Below are 13,424 nucleotides of genomic sequence, written 5' to 3'. Positions count from 1 at the left end.
CAATGAAACCTAAAAAAACAATTTCTTCCAAGAGTTTGAAGCCAACTAAATCTTATTCTTTTAAACATCAAAAGCCACAACTAAATTCTACTTCAAGCACATGGTCGGTACTTTTACTCTTTAAAACGTACACAGAAGGATTACTTGTTTTGCTTTACCTGTTCAGTATTTCGGTGAGTTTCACAAAGCCAGTGTATGCCAGTTCAAATGCCCCTCTGTGCCTGGACTGTAAAAGGTGTTGTTTAAAGTGATCTCCCATTTCTTTAACCTTTAAAGTAAAATAAAACAAATAAATGTTCAATTTACACTTACATTTACAGGTGTTTTATGTCAGTAATATCATGTAGAACTCAGGGTTAGATAGATGTCTATCCATACACTTACTATGTGACAAGTAGTATTTTAAGCATTTTTATATCACTTAATTCTCAATAATTCACAAAGTAAGTACTATTACCTCTATTTTATAATGGGGAAAATGAGGCCCAGAAAGGCCAAATAACATATTCAGGTCACACAGCACAGAATTGATAGAACCAGTACACAAACGTAGGCAATCTGGCTCCAGAGTTGGCAATCCTGGACAGCTACATTAGATCTGCCTCCCTTTGCCAGCTTCACAGACCTTGCTGGGTTCTTTGCTAACATGTATCATTCAACATCAACAGCAAATCACACAAGGTGACAATCCTCACACAGCTATTGTGGTTAGAATATTCATAAGGAGATTTACCATTTTAACTATCTTTAATGGTACTGTTAGTTCAGTAGCATCCAGTATATTGACACTGCTGTGCAACTATCACCACCATCCATCTACAGAACATTTTCATCTTCCCAAAATAAAACTTCAACTCAATAAACAACTCCCAATACATATCATTTAGAGATATACAAGTGTGAATGGCAAGATTCAGTGCAAAGGACCTTCTGACACCTGATAGGCATCACTTTAGTCAGAACAATGGAATTTTCCAAAATGCCACGCAATAGTTTGCTTATATGTTGCCCTTCTGCATGCAAGGTTAGACAAATAACAAATATGGATATTTTGAAGAATACATAACTAACAGTTACTGATGAGTTTTTATACACAGTTAACTGTTAAATTGTTTGGGCTGACTGTATTTTTTTACCATTAAGATTTGGTGGTTATCGGCTTCAGAAAATCCAGATTTTTAAATAAAACTCAGGACCAAAGCTACAATTGGCTATTTCTTGACCCAGGTCTCCCCACAGATCACAACATTATGGGGAAAAGACAAGCTCATGCAAGATGGCTCAGATATGCTTACCAGGAAACACCTTCTGCCTAAGCACAGCGACTAGAGTTCTCAACACATCAGAGATGATAAAACATATAAAAAACAGTTAAATATGTGACCATAAGCAAGTGTCTCAGTTTCCTCATCTATAAACCAGAAATAACAATACCTCATAGATTGTCGCATAGATTGTATATTAAAATGAATACATATAAAGCTCAGAACATGCCAAAAATCGGCATTCCAATTCAGTTCCAAAATGAGCTTTGTGTGGGTTTCCAAATAGAGGAAAAATAAAGACATAATCCATACTCAAAATGCATGTGGCTTTAGAGAGGTAATGAATGATATATTTAGAAAAATAAGAATCAGATATAAAACAAAGAACCAGAAAAGCAGCATAACAGAACTTTGAAAATTCTAACACATTAATAACCCAAAGAGGGACGTGTCATGTTCTTTAACTCATGTTTTCATGTATAGATTGAATGATACTCCTAATTTTAGTATGTTTTAAAGGCCACATATTATTAGTTGTCAAAAGTCAGGGTAAGCCTCATCATTTTATCTTCAATACAGTAATTTCAGAGTATATTTTGAAAAGCATTGTCAAGCCTTAACTATAAGCTAAACTGCCAACATAGAGCCAAAGTGCAATAATCCTGAAAAACGGGCACCAGGAAAACACGTTAGCTAACTTGTTATGACAGTATTTCTATTAGAAAAATAAAAGATTTCTGAGAAGGTGTTTTAAGCCACAGAAAATAAAAACATGAAGTCACAGAGAAGAGGTTTCTCTAACTTCCTTATTTTTTTCTAAAATACTATAGACAATCAAAACATTCAGGAAAACACAGATGTATTGGTAAAGCACTTCTCTGTGGACTTAAGAACAGTTCGCAGTCTAGTTCTTAAACAAAGATCATATTTACATTGCTTCCTTTATTCTATCTCCCATCAAAGGGGCCTAAACCAAAAAAACATACAATAAAGTCAAGGTGTTCAGAAGTGTGACCAGTGGATGGTCTTCTCAAGGGTGGACCTCAGCTCTAAGTAGTCCTGGCCTCAGAAAACAAAATGGTTCTGAGGACACAAGTGAAAGGCTGATAGCTTCTCCTCACTGCATTTTGTACTTAATTTCCAAAAAAACCCAAAAACCAATCTAGGTATACTCAGGCTTACTGTGCATTTTTCCCTTCGAAGGGAATATAAAATTTCTGTTAATCAAATATTCCTTTAGCACCCTGCCAAATGCTTAGCAGATCAGTGTTAGGGTAGACAGAAAAGAACAGAACAAGATGGCTGTCCTCAAGGTGCTTTCAGTTCAAAGAAAACCAATGTGCTGGCTGGTACCATTAGAAGCTCAACAGCTCCAAGAAATGCAAGATCCTTCTGTACTGAAATAAACTATTAGAAGAAGCTTCATGTGCAAACGTCAAACAGGATGTACCTGGGTGGACCAAAATGGAAGAGGAAAGCTAATATGGAAAGAAGCTGGGTGACTAGAATGAATGAACAAACATTTTTTAAGTACGTCCTACCTGCTAGACACTTTACTGGGTCTATTCATATGAATGTATACAGAATATATAGGACAAGGTTAGCAAATCTGGCTGAAAAGCCTCAAAGTTTTATGCTAGAAAACAGTGGAAGGCAGGGAAGGCAGGGATTTGTACCCCATTACGAAGTGTAGGAGAAGCCAGCAGGGCAGTGGGGTCTATGAGCAGCCGGACAGGGAAAAGAGGCCATGAGCACACCCTTCTGCTGGATAATCCGACTACAGGGGATGATCTGATGCAAACAGCTTAGAAAGTTAAGGACAACAGTCAGAATCAGAAACAGAATCTTTAAATTTAACTTTAAAAATGAAAAAGTCCTCTGAAAATTCCAACTCAATTGTCTTAACATAGATGATGTTTTTACAAGATATTTTCTTAATAAATAACATAGATCTCAAGATTTTTAAAAGGGGATTAAGGTAAAAATACAAAAAAAGGAACTGATTATTATTCTTAAAATTAAATTCTCATTATTGTCTTTTTAAATTTAGCAGCTCCTGACTCTAACTTTTCATAAAACCTACTTCTATAGGCAAATTAATACGCTGTATAGACTTGGAGGGTGTGAATACGCACAGGGAGTACTGCTACATGCCATGTCTCCAGGTGTCCATACATAACTTACCAGTGGGCTACTCAGGGGAGCTAAATGCTCATCTAGAGCATAAAACCCACAAAGGACAAATGTAAATATATTTTTTATTTGTCCTTTATCTATACAGAAGGGAAAAATACAGTAGAAAAATCAAGGCTAATTCCACTCATTAGAAATTAGATAAGCCCAAGAGGAATTAAGTAAGCTGGGACACTTCTACAAAAACGCTTTATAGTGGTTAAGACCTGAGAGGACTGGTTCAGGAACCCTGCTCAGCCTCCTTACTGATACAAGCTAATTAATCAACACAGTTCCTTTGTGAGACGGGGTAAAACTAAAACCTACTTCATAGGATTATTCTGAGAAAAAAAATGAGATTGTACATATAAGCATTTAGCAGAGCATCTGGCACAAAAGAGCAAACAAAAAATGACCATTTTGTTTTTCTCTTGTATTATTAAGTAGTAAGGCTTAATTCTAAACCTTAATTTAAAGTTTGACTTTAAGGCACAGCCACTTCTTATAATCTTAGGAATGTCAATAAGAGTTTCGAATTCCACTTTGGTAAAATGGTACAGTTTATAAAAGTTTACACTACAGTAGGATAATTAATGTTTTAAATAGTGTGTTCTCTACTATAATGATTTCTTATTAACATTTGGAATTTTGTCAAAGCCTAAACATTGTTCTTTTATATAATAACAATGAAGATATTAGTTTTCTACTATTCAGACATCTTCTTACTAGACTGTTTATTATTTGATTTCTAGCAAATTCTTAACTGTATGCCATTTTACCTGTTGTCCTTTAGGCTGACTTTCTGTCTTATATCCCTACTATATTTCTAAGCCCGTTGAGGTTAAAGGACCACATACTATATTCCTTTATGTTCCCACAATACCCTTGTAGTAAGACAGTCAATAAATAGGTAACTAAATGATTTGCTTAACTTCATTTCACAGCTTAAAAATATAGTAACCTGCATTCAGTACAATTCAATGAATACGTGTTCTTAATTTCTTAAAAATAAACCTCAGCAAAGAAAATGCAAAAGGCAATTTCTTTACAACTTCTGAATGCTCATAACCACATCTTCCATTTTGTAGTCCATTACAAAAAATCTAAAACAGTAACAAAAGACCAGAAGAAATGTATAAACCTAGTTAGCCATGTATATCATGAAAATTACAACAGAATCTGAAGTAGGAGTTTAAAAAATATGTAATTTCTAATAGTTGGTAATTACTTTTATTCATGTGATTTCTGTGACAATTACAATGAAGGGGGAAGCAGCCTGAAAATCTACCCAAAAGCTTCTTTTTAGAAATATTAGAAGTATATAAATATACATAAATTGGTACTCCATTTAGAGGAAGTTGTTTAAAAATATCAGTAGGCACTGGGTGAATGTCCCATGGCAAGAGGACCAACAAAAAGTATCATGTAAAAGCTCTACATCAGCACAACGCCCAGCTTGAAACCTAGACACACACCAGTCAGGAAGTTGTGAGATAAGGTTGCCCGTACCACTCACTCTTTAAGGGTCTCGACTTACATCCCTCAAAGCTGGTTTGATCTCTGCCTCTTGTACAGGAACATTATGAAAGAACCTTTCAGTATGTGATTACCTTGCAGGAGGAAAGTCAGACATGCCTCTGAATGAACACATTTTCCTCTTGGTGAAGCTGCAGAGGATACACTGCTACATAAGTGATTTAGGGAAATGAATCATTTGCTAAAAAGTTCAGTAGCAAGTTGCCTTACTGTCCTGTTGCTTGCAAAACTTTGGTTGGATATGGGAAGTAGGGAAAATTAAATTTAAAGAAAAATTAAATGAGCAGCTTGGAACAAAGACAGCACTGTGCCATGTCAGAAAACAGGATGGAAACAAGAAGAATTGGGTTCCTGTCCCAGAGCTGCCACAAACCAGCTTTGTGATCTTGGGCAAACCAGGTAACATCCAAGGGCTTCAGTTTCCCCTTGTACAAGGGAGCTGGATAATATCATCTCTGTGATCCTTCCAGCTCTAATAGTCTGTGAATACAGCACTGAATACTCGGGAGTATAAATGAGCACCAGTTCTCGTACAGCAACAAAGACCCCCAAATTGTAATCTCACTACCTGCTGGCGTATTATAAACTACAGTCATGTACATGGTAATTAAGCGGTCACCCCTTTAACAAAGGGCATAAAGACAGGCTTAAAGGAATTGGGCTAGAAAAGAAATCCTCTCTCTTAACTACATTCGAGACATCTAATCACAATAGAATTACACTAGTTTTTCAAGAGTGAAGGGTGAGTGGAGCGTAAGAGAAGCCTAAGGCTGAACATCAGTATTTTAGGATGTAGAAACAGCCTCCTCTTCATCCACTGAGAGAAAAACAGATCACAGTTATTACTGAGCTTGGGAATAAGAAATCCAAATTCTACATTCTCTCAGAAAGGGTAGCATTCTGCCTGCAAGTCCCTTCACTGCCTCTGCTCTGTAGGTTTATTATGCTCACCATTACCTGAGGTGCCGACTTTTAAATTCTTAGTTTTGGCACCAGACGCACAGAACATCTAGTGTTTCCAGGGCAACTATGACCATGGAAGGCGGGTAGACCTTGGGCACGGCCCAGCCGCTCCAATGTAAATTACATTTTTCTTTGTCATTTATATTTTTTAACTCTTAAATGTTTTAAGCACATGGGAGTATATTTTTTAATTTAAAGGAATTTCATGGAGTAAAATTTTATGTTTAAAAGGACTCCTCTAGCAATATGAATAACACTAATTTCTTGATGACTTTGGGTTTTCGTTGACTAAATGCTCCTAAACTGAGGCATTTCTTCAAAATCAGCATGATCAAGAATAGGTTTCCACAGAAGGCAGGTTTTCAACGTCAGAACCATGCTGTCACGTACACTCTTGACCATTCATCCCGTTGCTCATTTCTTCTCAAACCTATATATGAGAGGTCACCGAGTGAACAGCAACAGAGAAAAATGACTAGACCTCATGAGACTAGGATAATATTTTACAGAAAAACAGGATGCTATTTTTTATTCAAGAAAGGAGTCATTAGAAAAGTTCTTTGGTTCATAAGAGCCTCTCTTTGTTATTATCGCTGTTGTCCTTTTACAAACATCTCTTTTATATTAACTTTCAATATTAATATGGTTATCTCACAAATTAAATTCATAAGGTCTAGGTGCTATATGAAAAGTGTCAAGGCAAAATAATTTTCCTAGGAAGCTTTCGGGTCTTTCTCAGTTACAGTAAAAGCAAAATATGTTTCCCATACTTAAAGCAAAACACAAAAAACAAAACAGAAAAATGCTATCCAACAAGCCCAGAGAACTAGATATTTTAACTTGTCCTTGAAAAGTTGAGAAGTCAAGGGACTCCAGCATATGTGTACTGCTTAGTAAGATGGTGAGCATCAGTGAGGTAATCATTAATCATAGCTGGATTCCTCAGCAAAGATGTTGGCATTGGCACTGCAGCCAGTCACCAGCAATGACTGCAAGTAACTCTAACACACTAACGCCTATTTGATTTGGAAGAGAATGAGGAACATAATGATGCTGGCAGTGCACAGTTCCCTCTGCCATTCTTCAACACAGGGCCTTGCAACATCATCACTAGCCCAGCTGTTAACCAGATGTAAGCACATGAGCCTAAGAGAGTGTGAGAATAAAAATATTAGCATTATTTCCATGGAACCAGTCACACAGTTATTATAGAAATAATCAGCATTAGCATACTACAATGTTTGTTTTGTTCTTAAATGTTGTAACACCCTAAGGGAAAAATTATCTTTATTTGAAAAAGGTTAAAAATGAAAGTACATGTTATATATCTTTGTTGGAAAATGGATTTGTTGAAACCATATGGAGAGGAAGAGGGAATCAATTAAAAACAGAAATCTAATAAATCTAAAATATTTCCAAATGAAATGCTTATGGTAAGCTAATTTCTTGTAAACAGTGCACTCAAGTCAATTGAACAGTCCCAGATGGTGAACTAACTTTGTGGTCTTAAAATAAGAGCCACCAAACCAAAGTGACTACAACTTATATTATCAACGTAGTAGGAAACAAGAGATTCATAATCAACCAATAGAGTACTATTTTTTTTCTTTGCAAAATTTAAGTTCATGGAGTTTTACTAAAGAGGCAATTTCACTTAAAATTTGTATGTGTTGATTAAAATTAATATGATAACACTGAAGTTAAAAGTGAGGTAAAATCTACAGTTATTTCTATAACTTAGAAAAAAAATTTCTAAAAATACCATAGTTTCGAAATGTAATGCAAGATCTAATTCTTCAACTACCATAAACTTACTTCAGTTGACATCTGTATGATTTTATTTAAGAAATATTCAAGGCTCTTTTTTTAAAAGTTGAGTTATAAATAAAAGGTTGCGATCTATGCTTTGACCAGAAATTACACCAGGTGAGATAAACATCCACCCTACCTGCCCCTCCGTCAATAGCGCACCAGGAGGTTCCGGGACAGACCGCATGGGGAGGAGTTGGCACAGGGTGCCTAGAAGAAGGGAAACTTCCTTCATACTTCTCCAACAGCATACTAGCACCATCTGAGCGGTTACATCACATGTTTTTCCTTCTTTACCTTAAAAAAAAAAAATCTATTGCAACACTTGATTGCTCACATCCCAGGTTTCTTAGAACAAGCTTATTTATCATTTCCCCAAGTATAATCTGCTTAAACAAACCAATTTGTCATAAATTATATTTACTCAGGAGAAAATAACTAACATTTGTTGAGCATGTCTTCTGAGGAGAAATCATGCTAAGTCTTTTTTAAACAAATTATTTTCAAAATAAATTTAAAAATAAATACAATATTGTTTCAAAAACTTACATCTTTGGAAGTTAATGAAATAAACTCTCTCTGCCACTCAGCCATCCATAAAATATGACTATAACAAATATACCTCATTGTTTATGTTGGTGAGGGTGGCTGTTATATCAGTAAAACAGTAGGATAGGACTATTTAAATCAAAGGAAAACACAAATTTGCTTTCAAAATATATTTAATCCCATGGCAAATAAGCTATAATTATCTTTACTGTCTTATTCAAGTTTTAGAAATATTTTAGTACTAACATTAAAAAAATCCAAGTTATTAAATTTAAAAGGTAAGTAAACAAAACAATATTTACAATGTAATCCCACTTGTGTTTTTAAAAGCCCACTAAACTACAAGAATAAATGTACATATATATAAATACATAAAACAGGTCTAAAAGGATATACACTCAGAGGGAAGAAGTGGGATTAGGGAGGAGATGAAGGATAACTTTAATTTGTTTTTAAGTCATATTTACTTCTGTATTCTTTGAAACTAATAAACATATACTTATGTTATTTTGTGTAATTAAGAAAAAAAATAGAAATTTTTACAAGACAATATCCCCATCTAGTGGACGATGTAGAAAATGTAACGAATCACTAAGATGCTGCTTTTGACAACTTTTTGTGGCATTATAGAAAATTGTAAAATAACAACTAATGAGAAAATAAACAATAATAATTTGAATTCTGGAGGCCTGGTACAACAGAGCAGCTCACATGTGTGTAACAAAGCTTGTTTTCTTGAAAAGGCTCCTTGAGTATAAGGATGCTCACAACAGAAAGCAACGAACCACGCAGTGGGAAGCCAATTGCTGCCCAAACCCAGATTCACCACGCATCACTGCTCTCCCATTGCCTGGCTGTCAAGACAGGTTTTAGCACTCACATGCTTTTTTGTAGCACCTTATATACTACACTAATGCACACCACTTTCTGGTAAGAGTTTTATAAGTTCATTCCCCAAATAAATCATTTATAAGGTCAAAAAAAAGACTTCATTTTTAAAAAATCTTCTCTTTATATCTGCAGCCTCTGATTTGTTATAAAAAGGGCATTTTGTACATTTTTTCCTTTGTCACTTAAACACTGATTATAATACTGATTTAATATATATGCTACCTTTGATTTCTGCAGAAGTATCAATATTTGGTATACTGGCATTCAAGTCCTCCAAATCAAAGCTATCACGTTCTTTCAATATTTTGGCTTGATTGAAGTAATCATTAGTATCTCGTGGCTGAATCTCATTCAGAATCATCTGTAAGCGGCTTGCTGACTCTGAGGAAGAGAAATGACAGTACATAAAACTCCAGTTCCATACCACATGCCAGTTTTCCTTGGGAGGTTATTTGCCCTCAAAAATTTTGTAATTTTCAGCCCTGGCTGGTATGGCACAGTGGATTGAGTGCTGGCCTGTGAACTAAAGGGTTGCCTGTTTGATGCCCAGTCAGGGCACGTACCTGGGTTGCAGGCCAGGTCCCCAGTTGGTGGTGCACAAGAGGGAGCCACACACTGATGTTTCTCTCCCTCTCTTTTTCCCACCCTTCCCCTCTCTCTAAAAATAAATAGATAAAATCTTTAAAAAAAGAAATTTGTAATTTTCAATACTTGATAATCAACTCTATCAGAAGGGACTCACTGGATAATGTGAAATGTATTTATACAAGGTCTTAATGACACTGAGGGTACTTTTAAAATATGGCAAATATATTAAATAGGTTGAAGCAAGGACAACAAAACCACAACAGAAACTGTCCATAGGACAAAGGTTGCCATTCCATTTAAATCACTTTTCTTAGTGTTGTCTAAGAATCTCAAATATGGTGCTCAAGCATGAGAAAGAAAGGCAATAAATGCCTGTAGATTTTAAGATGTTGTTTTCCTATCTACAGCAAAAGTTACCAAGGTTTAAAAGAAGAAAGTTAATTAAAAAAAAATAAAAGAAATCCCATCACCAACAAAAACAGTCTTTTATAACCCAGGAATATCATAAAGACTCCATATTTGACTCTAAATGCATTATGTAATATACCGTTTTATAAGTATGATTTCAAGTCCTAGTATTACATTAAACTTTGTTTTTATTCCCTAAGCACTCACTGAATCAGAAAGTGTAAGCTCCATGAAAGCAAAACTTTGATCTGTTCACTGCTGCATGGCCAGTGCCTGGAACAGAAATTGGCTCATGGCAGAGGTTCAGTAACATGGGCTGAAGGAATGAATGGATGACTAGGTAATAAAGAGCGAGCGAGGCTCAGTTTTAAAGGAAATAACAGCTGGTAATCACCTGAAACCAATGAACTAATCATAGAGCAGGTATTTATTTACTATATACCTCTTACATACACTTATATTTTAGGTATTAGGGGAAATACAAAGACCCAAACTGCTGTCATGACAATTCAACCAACATCTTATGTTCTCTTGTGGTTTCCATGAAATTTTGCCAAGAATGAATTTTGACAGCCATGAAAAGGTAACACTGGCCCGAAGAAACCATGAAAACTAAAGAAAAAGAGAGATGATCAGAGTGAAATATGAAGAACCCTACCATTAATTTTTATGGCTTTCTGGAGAAACTTTTTACAAGGAAATCAGAAAGCATGGCAGGTAGCGTGGGGAGAAAGGCAGAAAAAAACAAAGACAACCAGAGGGAAAAAAACAAGGCAAAATTAAGGAATCGGTGTGCCACAAAGAAGTTTTTGAGATTGACAGATATTTTTAAATGTTAACAACCATTATTTTAGTATACTCTGCAGGCTTTACCCACAATAAGTGACAAATATTCAAGATTTCTCATCCAGAATATGCAGGGTGGGGCAAAAGTAGGTTTACAGTTGCGAGTACATGAAACACAGAGTTTATTCTTATATAATTATTTATTAATTATTGTATTATTTTCCATACCAACACTGTAAACTTACTTTTTCCCCACCCTGTACTGGTACTTGGTTGCCTGATCCAAATATCAGCTATAAAATTGGGTGTTCTTTATTTTTATGTATTAAGTAGGAAAACTAAGGCATGAATTTTGATATTTAGACTATCAGCCAAAATAAGTAACTGCCTTAGACTCATGAACCATCACCAATTTTCCAACTCACTTTTAGTAAAGAACAAAACCTAACATTAGCTATGCAAACACACAGCTCCAAGTTACTTAAATTATCAGTCCTAGGTATTACTTTGTATGATGCAATGTTTATGATATATTCAGTGCATTTTTAATACAAGGCTCTCATTTGCACTACAAAATGCATTCAAACTTTACTTCAAGACCACATGTAAATTTACTTCGTGATTTTCTAAGTGTTAACAGCCAATTCCTTCTGGCCCGTTGTAGCACAGGTATATTATTATATACCACTTAGGTCATCCCAGGCACTGAATTTAGTTCCCATCCTTTCAGGAACTGTTCACTCACTGGTTTATTCATTATAACAAATATTTATTGTGTACCTAACTCTACAGGCACTGTGTTAAGCACAAGGGGAAAAAAATATAGACAAGATCCCCATTAAACTGTGACAACTCCATGAAGATGCAGTCTATGGAAAGTGGGGTGTTCTAAGAGACAAGGCGGGCAAGGCAGCAGGAGCCAAATAGTACAAGACCTGGTCAGAGGTCACTAAAGTATTTTAAATAAGGGGGGTTGGGTGGGGCAGGGCACAAGGGTTGTGTAACGATTTTGTGTAACATGATGAATTATATGATTAGAAGATTACTTTGGGTGCAGAAAGCAGGAGATAAGAGTAGATGTAGGGAAACCTGTGGAGAGGCCCCTGGAATAGTACAAACGAGAGAAGATAAAAGCCTGGAGTAACTAAGAAGATGCAGATAAAAAGAAAAGAGATTTGAAAGATATTTAAGGATAACCCTGAAAGAATGCAGAGACAGGCTAAAACTGAGAAGCACAAGAGGTCAGGCAGCCCTAGGCTCCTGACTTGCATGAACAGGCCTTTGGTAGTGCCATTTGCGAAGACATAGGGGCTGAGAGGGAAAAGACAGATGAAACTTCATGATATAAAATGGGTGCATTTTGAGTATCTCCTTCTGTTTTTTTAAGTAAATGCTCTTTGCCCATTTCAGATTCCTAAAAAGTTGCTTCTCTGACTGAACCCCCTCAACTGCCACCTCTCGGTAACTGCCTGCTCTCCCAGTCCCAGCAATTACTGGTACCTGGTAAGCTGTGCTCTGAAATCACAATATTATAAAACCCAATTTCCTCCAGGCGAGGAAGTGCCTGACTCATCACCTGGTTATTTATTTACTTGGGTTATTTTGTAACACTTAAAGATGTTATTAAAAAGGCAGAAATATCACTAATAATAATTACTTTTCTCCCCTATTTAGCATGTATAACTCTCCAAAGAAATGATTAGGAAAAAAATTTAAAAGGAAAGAAAAAATGTATGAATTTGAGCTCTCTTCCTTTGCCGACCTGAATCAGTGTCCATTGGGATGAGGCCTTCTGGGGAAGAGCTCTGAATGACCGGGGACACCACGGCAGACAGCCTGTAGGACATCGCAAGGAGCTTCTCCACCACAGGTCTCCACTCACTCACCAACTGCAGGCTGCTGCAACAAGGGTGTTACGGAAATGAACACTAAGAGCAAACATCAAATTTTGTAAATAGAAATCAACAGACAAAAGGAATTGAAAGAATCTGAGTTTCAAAACTGTGCAGCTTATGAAAGATTTAAGAAATAAAAATGTGTGTATATGTGTACATTTTTAAATCTAATTTTTAATTATCTGTAAGGTCATACATTCCTTTCCCAGGACACACTCCAATAAGAGTTGAGAGCCCAGAAATAAGTGTTCAGGAGAGAACTGTGGACACACTTACTGCAGAGGTAACTTCTGCAAAGCCCTTGTTATGCAGTGAACTCGCCCATACATTGGAAACGATGCTGCTGCCTGGAGCAGAGAATGTTCAGCCTGAGATATTTCTTCCTCAAGATTTTCCAACAAGCATTTGATAACTAGAAAAAGCAAACAAAAAACAAAAAGTAATGCAAGTTTAAAACCACACATACAAATTTGTGAACAGCAAAACAGTTCCCATGAAAACAATTCTACTGATCTTTATACAAGAGGTTTTGAATGAAAAAAAAACTCTTGAGGTTTTTTGG

At 35.9% G+C, this 13,424-nt stretch overlaps 1 protein-coding gene across 1 annotated transcript in view; it reads right to left on the bottom strand.

Annotated features, from left to right (window-relative positions):
- Window positions 1-13,424, bottom strand: part of THADA (THADA armadillo repeat containing) — a 300,884-nt gene that overhangs the window by 251,834 nt on the left and 35,626 nt on the right. Inside the window, exons 18-22 of the mRNA XM_054567244.1 lie at window positions 13,139-13,274; window positions 12,730-12,866; window positions 9,408-9,566; window positions 7,885-8,042; window positions 159-268 (exon numbers count right to left, since the gene is read on the bottom strand). Coding sequence (XP_054423219.1) covers window positions 159-268; window positions 7,885-8,042; window positions 9,408-9,566; window positions 12,730-12,866; window positions 13,139-13,274 — 700 coding nt within the window. The remainder of the gene's footprint in view (window positions 1-158; window positions 269-7,884; window positions 8,043-9,407; window positions 9,567-12,729; window positions 12,867-13,138; window positions 13,275-13,424) is intronic.

Source organism: Pteronotus mesoamericanus, unplaced genomic scaffold (assembly GCF_021234165.1).
Source record: "Pteronotus mesoamericanus isolate MK-2021 breed Mesoamerican mustached bat unplaced genomic scaffold, CSHL_Meso_final contig_101, whole genome shotgun sequence".
In the NCBI taxonomy this organism is placed as follows: Eukaryota; Metazoa; Chordata; class Mammalia; order Chiroptera; family Mormoopidae; genus Pteronotus; species Pteronotus mesoamericanus.
Note: the sequence above shows the minus strand (reverse complement) of the source record. Positions and strands in the feature narration are given on the sequence as shown.